This window comes from Hemitrygon akajei, chromosome 28, assembly GCF_048418815.1.
Source record: "Hemitrygon akajei chromosome 28, sHemAka1.3, whole genome shotgun sequence".
Classification (NCBI taxonomy): domain Eukaryota; kingdom Metazoa; phylum Chordata; class Chondrichthyes; order Myliobatiformes; family Dasyatidae; genus Hemitrygon; species Hemitrygon akajei.
This window is the reverse complement of record NC_133151.1, coordinates 17,029,624-17,046,444: the sequence shown is the minus strand read 5'-3', so window position 1 is coordinate 17,046,444 and position 16,821 is coordinate 17,029,624. Positions and strand designations below refer to the sequence as shown.

At 52.9% G+C, this 16,821-nt stretch overlaps 1 protein-coding gene across 4 annotated transcripts in view; it reads right to left on the bottom strand.

The window, feature by feature from the left end:
• The window catches only part of LOC140717720 (serine/threonine-protein kinase MARK2-like), a 92,775-nt gene that overhangs the window by 43,106 nt on the left and 32,848 nt on the right, over positions 1-16,821 (bottom strand). For all 4 annotated transcript variants that reach the window (XM_073031399.1, XM_073031401.1, XM_073031402.1 and 1 more), the window contains exons 4-7: positions 13,827-13,892; positions 13,127-13,197; positions 6,183-6,239; positions 2,927-3,163 (exon numbers count right to left, since the gene is read on the bottom strand). In XM_073031399.1, the coding sequence (XP_072887500.1) occupies positions 2,927-3,163; positions 6,183-6,239; positions 13,127-13,197; positions 13,827-13,892 (431 nt within the window). The remainder of the gene's footprint in view (positions 1-2,926; positions 3,164-6,182; positions 6,240-13,126; positions 13,198-13,826; positions 13,893-16,821) is intronic.

Below are 16,821 nucleotides of genomic sequence, written 5' to 3'. Positions count from 1 at the left end.
TTCAGATCTCATCGTGCCTCCAGCTTCGGAAACCTGGTGACAAGCGACTTGGCTCTGAGAGGCAGTGTGGCTTGTGCATGGACGGTACAGAAGCAGGCCCTTTGGCCCATCTAGTCTGTGCCAAACTGTCATTCTTCCTAGTCCTATCGACCTGCACCTGGACCTTAGCACTCTGTATAATTATCCAAGCACTGGTTAAGTGTCTGGCACTGACATGTGGAGAAAGTCTAACAATCCCACTCACACTACCAGACAGGGACAAGCCACGCAGCAGGAAGGAGAGACAGGGGTCTGAGGGTGCTGTGGTGATCAGAGACAGAGACTCAGGTTCGATCCTGACCTTGGCACAGTGTGTGGATGTTTCAGTCTGTCTCTCTATATCTGTCAATGTTTCTGTGTGTCCCTCTCTGTCTGTGTCTACGTTTCTGTCTCTGTCTGTGTCGATGTTTCTGACTCTGTCTGTGTCTCTGTCTGTGTCGATGTTTCTGTCTCTGTGTCGGTGTCTCTGTGTCTACGTTTCTGTCTCTGTCTGTGACGGTGTCTCTGTCTGTGTCGGTGTCTCTGTCTCTGTGTCTACGCTTCTGTCTCTGTCTGTGTCGGTATTTCTGTCTGTGTCGGTGTCTCTGTCTCTGTGTCTACGTTTCTGTCTCTGTCTCTGTGTCAGTATTTCTGTCTGTGTCGGTGTCTCTGTCTCTGTGTCTACGTTTCTGTCTCTGTCTCTGTGTCAGTGTTTCTGTCCCTGTCTGTGTCGATGTCTCTGTCCCTGTCTGTGTCGATGTCTGTGTCTGTGTCTGTGTCTCTGTTTCAGTCTCTGTGTCGGTGTTTCTGTCCCTGTCTGTGTCGGTGTCTCTCTCTCTGTCTGTGGCGGTGCCTCTGTCCCTGTCTGTGGCGGTGTTTCTGTCTGTGTCGGTGTTTCTGTCTCTGTCTGTGTCGGTGTTTCTGTCTGTGTCGGTGTCTCTGTCTGTGTCGGTGTCTCTGTCCCTGTCTGTGTCGGTGTCTCTGTCCCTGTCTGTGTTGGTGTTTCTGTCTCTGTCTCTGTCTGTGTCGGTGTCTCTGTCCCTGTCTGTGTCAGTGTTTCTGTCTCTGTGTCGGTGTTTCTGTCTCTGTCCCTGTCTGTGTCGGTGTCTCTGTCCCTGTCTGTGTCGGTGTTTCTGTCTGTGTCGGTGTTTCTGTCCCTGTCTGTGTCGGTGTTTCTGTCTGTGTCGGTGTTTCTGTCTCTGTGTCGGTGTTTCTGTCTGTGTCGGTGTTTCTGTCTCTGTGTCGGTGTTTCTGTCCCTGTCTGTGTCGGTGTTTCTGTCTCTGTCTCTGTCTGTGTCGGTGTCTCTCTCTCTGTGTCGGTGTCTCTGTCCCTGTCTGTGTCGGTGTTTCTGTCTCTGTGTCGGTGTTTCTGTCTCTGTCTGTGTCGGTGTCTCTGTCCCTGTCTGTGTCGGTGTCTCTGTCCCTGTCTGTGTCGGTGTTTCTGTCTCTGTGTCGGTGTTTCTGTCTCTGTGTCGGTGTTTCTGTCTCTGTCTCTGTCTGTGTCGGTGTCTCTCTGTCTGTGTCGGTGTCTCTGTTGTCTGTGTCGGTGTTTCTGTTGTCTGTGTCGGTGTTTCTGTCTCTGTCTCTGTCTGTGTCGGTGTCTCTCTATCTGTGTCGGTGTCTCTGTCCCTGTCTGTGTCGGTGTTTCTGTCTCTGTGTCGGTGTTTCTGTCTCTGTCTCTGTCTGTGTCGGTGTCTCTCTCTCTGTGTCGGTGTCTCTGTCCCTGTCTGTGTCGGTGTTTCTGTCTCTGTCTGTGTCGGTGTTTCTGTCCCTGTCTGTGTCGGTGTTTCTGTCTCTGTCTGTGTCGGTGTTTCTGTCTCTGTATCGGTGTTTCTGTCTCTGTCTGTGTCGGTGTTTCTGTCCCTGTCTGTGTCGGTGTTTCTGTCTCTGTCTGTGTCGGTGTCTCTCTGTCTGTGTCGGTGTCTCTGTCCCTGTCTGTGTCGGTGTTTCTGTCTCTGTCTCTGTCTGTGTCGGTGTCTCTCTGTGTCGGTGTCTCTGTCCCTGTCTGTGTCGGTGTTTCTGTCTGTGTCGGTGTTTCTGTCCCTGTCTGTGTCGGTGTTTCTGTCTCTGTGTCGGTGTTTCTGTCCCTGTCTGTGTCGGTGTCTCTGTCTCTGTCTGTGTCGGTGTCTCTGTCCCTGTCTGTGTCGGTGTCTCTGTCTCTGTCTGTGTCGGTGTTTCTCTCTCTGTCTCTGTGTCGGTGTTTCTGTCCCTGTCTGTGTCGGTGTTTCTGTCTCTGTGTCGGTGTTTCTGTCTCTGTGTCGGTGTCTCTGTCTCTGTCTCTGTGTCGGTGTCTCTGTCTGTGTCAATGTTTCTGTCTCTGTCTGTGTCAATGTTTCTGTCTCTGTGTCGGTGTCTCTGTCTCTGTCCCTGTGTCGGTGTCTCTGTCTCTGTCCCTGTGTCGGTGTCTCTGTCTCTGTGTCGGTGTTTCTGTCCCTGTCTGTGTCGGTGTTTCTGTCCCTGTCTGTGTCGGTGTTTCTGTCTCTGTCTGTGTCGGTGTTTCTGCCTCTGTGTCGGTGTTTCTGCCTCTGTGTCGGTGTTTCTGTCTCTGTCTGTGTCGGTGTTTCTGTCTCTGTGTTTGTCTGCAGTTTCCACATGCTGCCAGGGACCGTGTGGGTTTCTCCCGGGTTCTGCGGTTCCCTCCCACAGCCTAACAACGTATGGGGTTGTGGGTTAATCAGCCGCTAGAAAATGCGGTGGTGGGTGGTGGGGGAGAACCTGATAGGCATCTTGCAAAAGGGTCGGAATGGATGCAACGGGCTGACACATCGGTGTCTCAGAGGCTGTGATGGGAAGGTAGGACACAGAAGCAGCAGTTAGAAAAGAAAATCAGACAGCACTCGTGCTCTGACTGCAGATCCCGAGCTCCAGAGAGAGACTGGGAGATGCCCGGCTCAGCTGGGCCAGGTACCTTCAGGTTCTGTCCGTCGAAAGGCAGCGAGCCGCTGACGAGGGTGTAGAGGATGACGCCAAGACTCCAAACGTCCACCTCTGGCCCGTCGTACTTCTTGCCCTGGAAGAGCTCTGGTGCAGCGTAGGGAGGACTCCCGCAGAACGTGTCCAGTTTACTCCCCAGCGTGAACTCATTACTGAAGCCAAAGTCCGCTATTTTGATGTGCATGTCCCCGTCTAGGAGCAGGTTCTCGGCCTGGGAGGAGAGGAGGCACACAAAGTCAGGAAGGGATTGGCACGTCCATCAGCAGCCAGCCCCGTGGAAGCACGCGTGGGGGAAAGTCAGCTTGGACAGTTCCCCACAACACCCTGGCCGTTACCCCCACTCGCTTCAAAGGACCCATTTATATCCCCCTCCCATTGCAAGAGACCATTACCCCTCATTTCAGAGAAATACCCCCTCTCATTTCGAGAGGCCTTATACCCCCACATGATTCAAAAAATTTAGTTGCTCATTTTATGACTCTCTTAACCCCCAAACTTTTCAAGGGGCCTCAAAAACGATGAAACAAAGGGGCGGAATCAGGCCATTGAGCCCATCGAATCTGCTCGCCCATTCCATCCTGGCTGATTTAATATTCCTCTCAACTCCAGTCTCCTACCTTCTCCCTGTAACCTTTGATGCCCTGACTAATTAAGAACCTACCAATCTCAACTTTAAATATACCAGAACACTTCATCAGAACCTATCACCTCCCAGTGTCTCCCCCACCCACCCACCTTCCCCCTCACCTGATCTCACCCATCACCTCCCAGTCTCCCTCTCCCACCCACCTTCCCCCTCACCTGATCTCACCTATCACCTCCCAGTGTCTCACTTCATCACCCCTCTCCCCCACCTTCCCTCTCACCTGGTCTCACCTATTACCTCCTAGTGTCTCACTTCATCCCCCCTCTCCCCCACCCACCCACCTTCCCCCTCAACTGGTCTCACCTGTCACCTCCCAGTGTCTCACTTCATCCCCCTTCTCCCCCCACCCACCCACCTTCCCCCTCATCTGGTCTCACCCATCACCTCCCAGTGTCTCACTTCATCCCCCCTCTCCCCCACCCACCCACCTTCCCCATCACCTGGTCTCACCCATCACCTCCCAGTGTCTCACTTCATCCCCCTCTCCCCCACCCACCCACCTTCCCCCTCACCTGATCTCACCCTTCATCTCCCAGTGTCTCCCTCTCCCACCCACCTTCCCCCTCTCCTGGTCTCTCCTATCGCCTCCCAGTGTCTCACTTCATCCCCCCTCTCCCCCACCCACCCACCTTCCCCCTCACCCCGGTCTCACCTATCACCTCCCAGTGTCTCACTTCATCCCCCTCTCCCCCACCCACCCACCTTACCCTTCAGCTGGTCTCACCTATCACCTCCCAGTGTCTCACTTCAACCCCCTCTCCCCCACCCACCCACCTTCCCTCTCACCTGGTCTCACCTATCACCTCCCAGTGTCTCACTTCATCCCCCCTCCCCCTCCCACCCACCTTCCCCTTCACCTGGTCTCACCTATCACCTCCCAGTGTCTCACTTCATCCCCCCTCTCCCCCACCCACCCACCTTCCCCCTCACCTGGTCTCACCCATCACCTCCCAGTGTCTCACTTCATCCCCCCTCTCCCCCACCCACCCACCTTCCCCTCACCTGGTCTCACCTATCACCTCCCAGTGTCTCACTTCATCCCCCTCTCCCCCATCCACCCACCTTCCCCCTCACCTGGTCTCACCTATCACCTCCCAGTGTCTCACTTCATCCCCCCTCTCCCCCACCCACCCACCTTCCCCGTCACCTGGTCTCTCCTATCACCTCCCAGTGTCTCACTTCATCCCCCCTCTCCCCCACCCACCCACCTTCCCCCTCACCTGGTCTCACCTATCACCTCCCAGTGTCTCACTTCATCCCCCCTCTCCCCCACCCACCCACCTTCCCTCTCACCTGGTCTCACCTATCACCTCCCAGTGTCTCACTTCATCCCCCCTCCCCCTCCCACCCACCTTCCCCTTCACCTGGTCTCACCCATCACCTCCCAGTGTCTCACTTCATCCCCCCTCTCCCCAACCCACCCACCTTCCCCCTCACCTGGTCTCACCTATCACCTCCCAGTGTCTCACTTCATCCCCCTCTCCCCACCCACCCACCTTCCCCCTCACCTGGTCTCACCCATCACCTCCCAGTGTCTCACTTCATCCCTCTCTCCCCCCACCCACCCACCATCCCCCTCACCTGGTCTCACCTATCATCTCCCAGTGTCTCACTTCATCCCCCCTCCCCCTCCCACCCACCTTCCCCTCACCTGGTCTCACCTATCGCCTCCCAGTGTCTCACTTCATCCCCCTCTCCCCCACCCACCCACCTTCCCCCTCACCTGGTCTCACCTATCACCTCCCAGTGTCTCACTTCATCCCCCTCTCCCCACCCACCCACCTTCCCCCTCACCTGGTCTCACCCATCACCTCCCAGTGTCTCACTTCATCCCTCTCTCCCCCACCCACCCACCATCCCCCTCACCTGGTCTCACCTATCATCTCCCAGTGTCTCACTTCATCCCCCCTCCCCCTCCCACCCACCTTCCCCTCACCTGGTCTCACCTATCGCCTCCCAGTGTCTCACTTCATCCCCCTCTCCCCCACCCACCCACCTTCCCCCTCACCTGGTCTCACCTATCACCTCCCAGTGTCTCACTTCATCCCCCCCTCTCCCCCACCCACCCACCTTCCCCCTCACCTGGTCTCACCTCTCACCTCCCAGTGTCTCACTTCATCCCCCCTCTCCCCCTTACCTGGTCTCACCAGCTTGTACTGCTTCCCCTCTCCTCACCTTCTTTCCCTGGGTTCCCCCTTCCTCTCTAATCCTGACGAAGATTCTCAGCCTGAAACATCGACTGTTTACTCTTTGCCACAGACGCTGCCTGCCCTGCTGAGCTCCTCCAGCATTGCGTGCGCTGCTCAGGATTCCCAGCAGAGTCGCGTGTTCAAACCTGCAAGCTCGCTTCATCTCCACCACTGTTCTAGTACAGCTGGGGGGACGAGCGTCTGCAGACACCGGGGATCTGGAGCAACAACGAATCTCGCTGGACTGGGGGTGGATAGAGAAGGGGAGCCTCCCTGATGCAGAGTTTCTGCCTGGAACATCGACAGCTCCTCCCACACCCCCACCACCGACTGTGACGGACAAGTCAAGCTCGTTGATCCGAGAGTGGGCGCCCTGTCGAGCGTACGTTGCTCACCTTCAGATCCCGATGAACAATGCATTTCTGATGACAGTACTGCACAGCAGACACTATCTAGAAAACAAAACCAGAGAGAAATCAGATTCCTCATCTTCCCAAGCACTCCCCACACGCCTCTCAGGCTGGTTGAGATACCAGTTGCTCAGTGGACAGGGTCACAGGAGAATCCCTTGGCGTATTATGAGAGGCACGGCAACTTGACAACCCTCCGAAATCAATCAATTCGAGTTTAATTGCCGTTTAACCACGGAACACCCACGAACGTGGCCGAATTGGGCCGCGTCACTCTGGGGTCAAAGTGCAAAGCACATTCCCAACAGTCACACACAAGAACACATTCACGGAATAGAAGAGTCCTGATGCCCACCCCCACCCCTGGTGACACCGCAGCTTGGGGCTCAGTCCCACTCACATCAAATCAACAAACCCAAAGAGAAGATCAGTGAAATACGATGCAGAGTACGCTGTCCAGACTCCCCAGCCAACGTGGAACACGCAGGCAAACAAGGCAGTGAAAACCCGATGGGCCCAACAATGGTCTTACTTCTTAAGGTGCGCCTTTCTTAAGGACCAGGACAATCTATTAGCCAAGTACACTTATGTCACCATATACCACCCTAAGAGTCATTTCCTTGCCCTCTGCCTCTTCTACCTATCCCCTCCCAGCTGCTTCATTCCCCGTTAGCAGAAAATCCACACGGAGACTGACAAACAACCGATGTGCAAATGAGGAAGATGAATAATACTGAGAACATGAGGTGCAGAGTCTGCAGGCTCAGAGTTGAGGTGAGGGAAGTTACCCACGTTGGTTCAGGAGCCTGACGGTTGAGGGGTAATAGCTGTTCCTGAACCTGGCGGGGTGAGACTGAAAGCTCCTGTACCTCCTGCCTGACGGTAGTAGTGAGAGGAGAGCATGGCCTGGGTGGTGAGGGCCCTTGACGGTGGGTGTTGCTTCCGTGTAACAGCGTTCTGTGTAGACGTGCTCAACAGTGTTGAGAGAATTGCCTGTTATGGACCGGGCTGTATCCATCACTTTCTGTAGACTTCCCGGTTCCCGAACGTTGATGTTTCCACACCAGGCCGGGATGCAATCGGTCAGAATACTCCAGAAGTTTGCATGAGTTACCGGAGGCTTCATCCTCCTGTGATCTATCCGCCACAAACGGCAGAACTTACCAGTGGCTCCTCATTTCAATTTAACTTCCCGTTCCCATGTCCACGGCCACCCCTGCCACGGTGAGGCTGGAGGAGCAAGACCCTGTATTCCGCTTGGACAGCAGGGATTTACAGGCAAGTACTGTGGTCTCCCAACTCAAGTGGCTGATGCCGTGGGCAAATGGCTTCTAGGGCAGAACTAGATGCCTACAACGTGGTACCGCAACTGCAATGCAGAGAGGGTGATGGGCTCAGTCCAGTACATCATGGGCATATCCCACTCCAGCATCGGGATCTCCAGGAGGGGCTGCCTCAGGAGGGTAATATCCATCATCAGAGATCCCCACCTCCCGGGTCATTCATCTTCTCACAGTCCCATCGGGCAGGAGCCTGAAGACCCACACCACCAGGTTCAGGAACAGCTACTTCCCTTCGACCATTCTTTCTTCTCAAATCCTTTTATCATCATCCAAAATTAACAAGAATACAAGGTAACGCTCACAAGGTCTCAAGGAAGAAAAACGTCGTTTTAAAGACTGAAAGATTTGGTGACAAAAAACCCCTACCAAAGCAAAGTGAGAAAGAGACCCATTAGGCGTTCGACCCCAGAGCCGTGCGTGCACAAAAAGCTTCTGAAGATAAACACCAAACCACCAGCAAGAAAAATCATACCAAAATTTACAATTAGATCGCGGAGGAAACCTCTCGATTCACTCAGATGATAGTAACGAGCAAATGAACCCCATCTTTTCTCAAAATCAAACAGAGGTTCGAAGGTACGGCTAATCTTCTCCAAACTAAGACACAGCATCACTTGAGAGAACCATTGTGACAGAGCGGGGGCTGCCGTATCCTTCCCCTTCAACAGAATGGCCCTGCCAGCTATCGATGTAACACCCTTCGACCATTCGGTTCTTGAACCGACCAGCACAGCCCGTCGGTACCGGTACCCTCAGTACGGAGATTGCTCTGGTGAGAAATCGTAATTTTCTTGTGTATCAGAACCCATGTGCGTCTGTGTGAGGAAGGCCCCGGAGCCCCTCCCCACCACCCCGGACGTACACTCCAAGCGCTGCGTTCACAGAGCCCTCGGGGTTGTCAGCGATCCAGCCTGCCTACGGCTGGGCAGAAGGTACTGCAGTATCAGAACAAGGACTGTTGGGCTGGGTAACAGCTTCCTCCCCCAGGGTGACAGACTTCTGAAGACCCTGCTACCAGCCAGTACACATTATTCATGACAGTGTCAGTAACAGTGCTGTGCGCTGAACTACATGTCGCACGTGCACTTCGTGTCAACTCGTACAGTCCTGCGCGAAAGTCTTAGGCACGTACGTAGGCCAGAGTGCTGAAGACCTTTCCACAGCACTGTATTTGGCCACGTGGAGTGGAGAGAGGGAGAGTTTGTAAATCTGGTGGGAGCAGAGTAATTCTCTGGTGCTTCCCGCTCCCTTCTCCTTTTCCCACCCATGATTCCCCTCTCTCTGCCCCCCTCCCACTCTCAGTCCACAATAGAGACCCGTTTCTGAATCTGGTTCATCTCTCACGTATGTCAGCACATTTGGTTTTTTTTGTGGCAACATAAAATTACTGTACAAAAGGCACCCTGGCTATTCCCCGACTTACGAACAACTCGTACTTATCAACGGCCTGCCATAAAGCCTATTATATTAAAAACTCGTTGGCTCGAGGAAGGAGAACGCCATCCGCCATTAACACTATGTTCAGCATGCAACTTTGTACTTAGCTTAAATTTTTCTCAGCAAGATATACCCTGACCTCCCTTATTCCAGTCAGTACTGCCCCCACTTGTCCCATTTAACCTGTCTCAGTGTGGGTGGACTTTAGGACCCGGGGGAGCTCAGACCCGCCGCCCGCGGCTGCTGCTGAATCCGCAGTGTTTCTGTTCCGTTGACGGAAAACGATCACGATTGAAAATAAAGTGGAAATAATAAAGCGATCGGAAAGAGGTGAAACGCCATCTGTGTGGGTCATTGGAAAAGCGTTAGGCTACAGTCGGTCAACGATCGGAACAATTTTGAAGGATAAAGTGAGAATAATGGAGCATGTGAAAGGCCTTGACCCGATGATAGCTATAATTATTACTAAGCAACGCAGTGGTTTAATTATTGAAATACATACTTTTCTTAAGTGTTTTATATGCATAGAAAGGTAAAATATATACTATATACTAAAACGTTTGACTAACTGACACTAAATAATACCGGATGTACCTGTTCTGACTTAAGGACGGACTTAGGAACGGAACTCGTTCGTAACCCAGGACTGCCTGTACACTGTATGTGCCTACGACTTTTTCACGGTACTGTATATTGGTTAAAATAGGAAGGTGGTTGGGAAACAAATAAGAGTATCGATCAGCTCAGCAGAGTTACTTGGTAACTGGAAAGACATAACATACAGAAGGCCTGGGCACACTAGTTACATACTTGTGCAGATGGCAATAAGTTGGACATTAGCTTTGAAACTTAACTCAATTATAAAGCAAACGCTTCAAGAGGCTGGTTAAAGACTACACCTGCAGCGTGCTACCACCCGCACTGGACCCCCTACAACTCGCCTACCGACGTAACCGGTCTACCAATGACTCCACGGCACCACACACCGTCCTCACTCAGCTGGAGGAGAGGGGTGCGGATGTGGGAACGCTGTTCCTGGAACACAGTTCAGCATCCAACACCATAATTCCCTCCAGACTAGGCAGGAAGCTCAGAGACCTCGGCCTGCGCCCCAGCTGGATCCTAGACTTCCGATCGGATCGCTGACAATGGTAAGGATGGGCTCCCTCAACGTAGGTGTCCCCCAGGGTTGCGTCCCGAGTCCCTGCCTCTGCTCCCTTTACACCCGCGACTGTACTGCCACACACAGCTCCGGTCTGCTGATGAAATTTGCAGATGACACAACATCGATCGGGCTTATTTCTAGTGGTGAGGAGACAGTCTACAGAGGAGAGGTTAACACCCTGACACCGTGGTGCCGGGATAACAACCTCGCCCTCAATGTCCCAAAAAACAAAGAGCTGGTCGTGGATTACAGGAGGAACGGTGACAGGCTCGCCCTGATCAAAATCAGTGGGAGAGAGGGTGAGTAGTTTCAAGTTCCTCGGTGTACACATCACTGAAGATCCCACCTGGACTGTACACACCGGCTGTGTGGCAGAAAAAAGCACAACAGCGTCTCTTCCATCACAGGCAACCTTCTACAGGGGCACCATTGAGAACATCCTGACTGGCTGTATCACCGCCTGGTGCGGGAACCGCACCGACCTCGATCGCAGGGCGTTGCCGGGTGTGGTGCGGACAGCCCAGCGCATCTGTGGATGTGACCCTCCCTCCAGTGAGGACATTTACAGCAGCAGGGGCAGAAAGAAGGCCTGGAAGATCATCGGGGACGCCAGCCACCCCGACCGTGAACTGTTCCAGCTGCTTCCGTCTGGCAAACGTTACCCCAGCATTAAAGCCGGGACCGACAGGCTCCGTCCGGGACAGCTTCCTTCTACAAGCCATTAGACATAAGTTCACAGGTCTGTACGTTGCGCCAGAGTCATAACGCGAAGCTTTTACTCCCTCACGTTGTGGGACAGATGCAAGATTAAATAAATTCAAATTCAAATACAACGGGGCGAAAGTGACATCACAGAGACCCCCTGTGGGCAGGCGCTGTAACTGCACTGTGACTGCTTACATGGGAAACTTGAATGGGAAATGAATGTCGGTGATTAGAGAAAAGACAGTTAGGTGGCGGAGGGAAGAGGGCAGAAGGATGGAAGAGGTAGACAGAAGAAAGGACTGAGGTCCACAGTTGCACAGTGGAGAGCATCCTGACTGGCTGCATCACGGCCTGGTAGAGAACATCAATACCCAAGAACAGAAAGTGGTGAATCCAGCACAGTCCTTCACAGGAAAAGCCCTCAACGCCACTGAGCACCTTTACAAGGAGGACTGTCACAAGAAACTAGCACCAGCAATCAAAAATCCCCACCATCCAGGCCATGTCCTCTTCTCGTTGCTACCATCGGGCAGGAGGTACAGAAGCCTTGGGTCCCACACCGCCAGCTTCAGGGACAGTTATCACCCTTCAGCCATCAGGCTCTTAAACCATCACTCACCTCAACTCTAATCTAATTCTACGATCGACAGACTCACTTTCAAATACTCTACAAACTCCTCTTCTCAGTGTTATTTGTATTTGCAGTTTGTCTTCTTCTGCACATTGCTTGTTCGACTTTATGTATCGTTTGTTATTTTCCTTTGAACTTTTGAAATGGGTGCTCCGTGCAGGTAGAGGGAAGGATACAGACTGATGAGGATAGGAAAGGAGCTGAACCAGGGGAAGCTGGCATCGATCTGCCAAATACAGAGCCCGGGGTACCACAGGAGAGATACCAGCGTGGATAGAAGTCTGGCTGACTGGAAGGAAGCAACGAGTGGGAATAAAGGAGTCGTGTTCTGACTGGCTGCCCACAGGGACCACTGCTTTGTGGAAATTATCCGGATGACGGAATTAATGGCTTTGTGGCCGAGTTTGCAGACCACACAAATGCAGGTGGAGGGGCAGGTAGTGCTGAGGAAGCAGGGAGTCTGCAGAGGGACTGGGACAGATTGGGAGAATGGGCAAAGAAGTGGCAGATGGAATACAGTGTCAGGAAATGTATGGTCATGCACTATGGTAGAAGGACTAAAGGCATTGACTATTTTCTTCTGGTCTTACAAAGAAAGACCGACAAACAAACAATGTGCAAAAATTTATAAATAAAAAATATGTACATATAAATAAACTGAGAACATGAGTTGTAGAGTCCATGAAAGCGAGTCTGTAGGTTGTGGAATCAGTTCACAGCTGAGGTGAGGGAAGTTATCCACGCCGGTTCAGGAGCCTGATGGTTGGTGGGTAGTAACTGTTCTTGAACCTGGTGGTGCGAGTCCTGAGGCTCCTGTACCTTCTACCTGATGGCAGCAGCGATAAGAGAGCCTGGCCTGGGCGGTGGGGGTCCCCGATGATGGATTCTGCTTTCCTGCAGCAGCGTTCCTTGCGGATGTGCTCAGTGGTGGGGAGGGACACAGCATTAAGTTTGAGGAGATTTGGTTTGTCACCTAAAACACCCACAAATTTCAACAGATGTACCCCAGAGAGCATTTTAACTGGCTGCATCACCGTCTGAAACGGAGGGGAGGGGGGGTACTGCACAGGATCGAAGTAAGCAGCAGGGAATTGTGAAATTAGTCAGCTCCATCACAGGTACTTGCCTCTCCTTGAAGATTTCCAGGACATCTTCAAGGAGCGATGCCTCAAAAAGGCAGCGTCCACCATTAAGGACCCCCATCACCCAGGACATGCCCTCTTCTCATTGCTACCATCAGGGAGGAGGTACAGGAGCCTGAAGACACACACTCAGCGATTCAGGAACAGCTTCTTCCCCTCTGCCATCAGGGAGGAGGTACAGGAGCCTGAGGACACACACTCAGCGATTCAGGAACAGCTTCTTCCCCTCTGCCATGCGATTGGACATTGAACCCGTGAACACTACCTCACTACTTTTTTATTTCTATTTTTGTACTACTTATTTAACTAAATTTACTGCACATCTAACTTACATCTAAACTTACTGTAATTCACATTTTTTCTATTATTACATATTGCACTGTACTGCTGCCACAAAGACAACAAATTTCACAACATATGCCGATGATATTAAACCTGATCTGGCTCCAGTTCCTTTGCATTCCCACCAGCCCCGGAGGGTGGGGTACGCCCGGTGCTCGGCTTACCTGTCGAAATTTGGCTCTGGCTTCCTTCTCTTTCATTCTTCCATGCGCAACCAAGTAATCAAAGACCTCCCCTGCAGGACGACGTGGAGAGTTAGCAGCGGAAACTAAACGCAAGATCTTGCGAGACGCATGGGGTGGGGTGGGGTGGGGGCGTCCTGCATCAGCAACGCGACGCTAGCGCTGTGATCTCGGAAGCTGGGCAGGTTCGGGCCTGCGGTAGTACTCGGATGGGAGCTTCACGATGCAACGCCGCACGATCAGCGACTGGGGCTCAATCCTGCCGCCCTGGTGGTGAGTGTGGCTATCCTCCTGGTCAACCGGACGCACGAGTGTAACTGGGCGGCACGATCTCTTTGGTCTAGTAGGGCCTTTTACTGTGCTGGATCTCGTGGGCCACGTTGCCTGCTCTGCAGATTATTCATGTCTGCTGCCCGTATTATTGAGGGACGGTACCCTTGCACACACAAAATGCAGGGGCGGTGGGGAGAGATCAGCAGGCCAGGCAGCCAGCGTTTCAGGTCGTGACCCCTCATTGGGACACACAACAGGAAGGGGAGACCCCCCCCAACACCCACAGGTGGGGGCCCTTCCGCACTGGAGTCTCCAAGCAGCACGAGGCCAAGACTGGGAGCGACAGGCATTGAGTTAGCCTCCCTCGTCTCTCGCACGCCCACTGCACACGTCCCCCTGAGATACTCACCCCCACTGGCATACTCCATTACTAGATACAGTGTCTTCTCTGTTTCAATAACCTCAAATAATTTAACTGCAAGAGAGGGGAATAAAACCAGGGTTAAAGAAGAAAGTGTCACAGGTAAAGTTTCAAACCTCTGTTGGAGGTAAAGACCTTCAGCCCACAAGACAGAACCATTCGGCCCATCGAGTCCGGACTGCCACTCCATCATGGCCGATTTATTATCTCTCTCAACCCCATTCTCCTGCCTTCTTCCCATATCCTTGGGCACTCCGACTCATCAAGAACCTATCTAGCTCCACTTTAAATATTCTCAATGACTTTGCCTCCATAGCTGTCATTGACTAAAGAAGTTCCTAATCTCTGTTCTAAAGGGACGTTCTTCTATTCGGAGGCTGTGCCCTCTGCTGCTAGACTCCACTATGGGTGACATCCTCTCCACATCCACTCTATCGAGGCCTTTCAATACTCGACAGATTCCCCCCTCATTCTCCTAAACTCCAGCGAGTACTGGCCCAGAGCCATCAAACGCTCCTTGGGTATTTCTGTTTAATTCCCGGAGTCTATCTCGCGAACCTCATCTGGACCCTCTCCGATGCCAGCACATCCTTTGATAGATACGGTCCACGATACTCAAAGGTGCGATCTAAGCAGCATTCTTGCTCGATTATTCTAGTCCGCTGAAAATGAAAGCTAACATTGCCCTTGCCTCGCTCACCACCGACTCAACCTACAAGTCAGGGAATCCTACACGAGGACTCCCCAGTCCCTTTGCACCTCACATTTCTGAATTTACTCCCCGATTAGAAGGTACTCGATGCCTTTATTCCTTCTACCAAAGTGCGTGACCGTACACCATCTGCCAGTTCTTTGCCCGTTCTCCTAACCTGCCCAAACCCCTGCAGACTCGCTGCTTCTTCTGGAAGAGGAAACGGTTGTAAGTTTCCGTGCTGAGCCTGGGGCGGGCGCTTGCTGCTACAAGGCTGCTGACTGTCATGTTTCAGGGACGCATCCAGCACTGACAATCATCCCACCCTTCCTCCCCCAGCTCCGCTACGATCCCAAGGGAGTGGAACGGGGTTCAGACATTCCGGAGGCTTGCTCTGATCCCACTGGAAGCACGCGCCGCCCGGTTCGTTTGTGGAGAGGGGCGGATACAGCCTGGCCCACCACACAAACCAGCCTCCCCTCCACGTCCCTCTGCCAGGGAAAGGCAGTCAAGATAATCGGGGGATACACACTTCCTTGTCTCCCATCAGGCAGAAGATACAAAAGCCTGAAAGCATGTCCCACCAGGCTCGAGGACAGCGTCTACCCCACTGGTATCAAACTACTGAACAGTCCCCTAGTATAAGATGGACTCTATGGAAACAACCTGTCTCACTGTGGCACTTGTCTGCCTGCACTGCACTCTCTCTGTAACTGTAACACTTTATTCTGCATAGTTACGGCTTTTCCATAAATCCGTAAGGCACAGGAGCAGAATCAAGCCATTTGGCCCATCATTTCATCATGGCTGATCCAATCTTCCCCTCAGCCCCAATCTCCTGCCTTCTCCCCGTATCCCTTTGTGCCCTGACTAATCAAGACTCTAACAACCTCTGCCTTAATTATACCCAACAACTTGGCCTCCGCAGCCGCCTGTATCAACTAACTCTACAGACTCACCACTCTCTGGCTAAAGAGTTTCCTCCTCGTCTCCATTCTAAACGGACACCCCTAGTTTCTGAAACAACCCCTCCGCAATCACTCTATTAAGACCTTTCACATTCCACAGGTTTCAATGTGGTCACCCCCTCGCTCTTCCGAATTCTAGCAAATACAGGCCCAGAGCTATTAAACGCTCCTCATCCGACAGGCCATTCAATCCTGGAATCATGTTTGTAAATCTCCTCTGGAGCCTCTCCAGAGTCAGCACACGCATTCTAAGGAGCCCAAAGCTGCCCACAATACTCCGTGTAGAATCTCAACATACTGATACTTAGAACAACCTGTCTGCACGCAAACAAAGACCTTTTATTTCATTTTATTTTGAGATACAGAGCGGAACAGGCCCTCCCAGCCCTTCGCCAATCGCAGGACAACGTACAACGACCGGTACTATGTGGGGGGGGAACCGGAGCACCCAGAGGAAACCCACGCGTTCGCGGGAACGACGTGCAAACTCCTTACAGGTGACGTTGGAACTGAGCTCTGGCACCAGCTGCTTCTCCGCGGTGCTACACACCCTGTCCTGTATCTTCACTGCATTTTGCTGTGTGGCGATTCCCCCGCAGTCTGGACGGCACTGTCTACACAGCGTAGCAGTGTTTGGTTACAGTCACTGGCCCGCCCAAGGGTTAGGCTCCATTACCCCTTGCTGCAGAGGAGACTACACTCGAGGGCTTTCCTACACTATCCATGGTGGCCTGAGTTGTCGGGAGTGAGAATGATTAGTCACGGACAAAAATGACGTAGCGGTTAGCATAACACTACTACAGCAGAAACGAGCCGGGTTCAAGTCCTGCCGCTGCCTGTAAGGAGTTTGTATGTTCTCTCCCCGTGACCACGTGGGTTTCCTCCGGGTGCTCCGGTTTCCTCCCACAGCCCAAAGACGTACCGGTCGGTAGGTTAATTGGTCACATGGGTGTAGCTACAATGGCGCTCCACAGCGACTCCTTTAAGCTCATCTGTGCAAACAGCTTATTTCTACCTTTGATGTCTTTTTCCTTCTCCAAGGTGGGTGGGGTTCTGCCAAAGACCCTGACCTAGCGCTACAGACTTCGGTTCTTTGCGGTGGGACCCACTCCCAGGGGCTCACGACCGGCCGTTTTCCTGGTACCCCAAGGGCACGGCCTCGAAGACAAGCGTGCCCTCGGGGTTCCGAGGCTTTGGGGCCCTGGGGTCCAGCCGATTCTATGCCAGCGCTGCCGACTGAAGCGTTGCGGGAGAAAACGGAACATCCGGAACTGCGGATCAGCTGTCGTGGGCTCTGTAACTGGGGAATCGGGCGCTCTCTCTC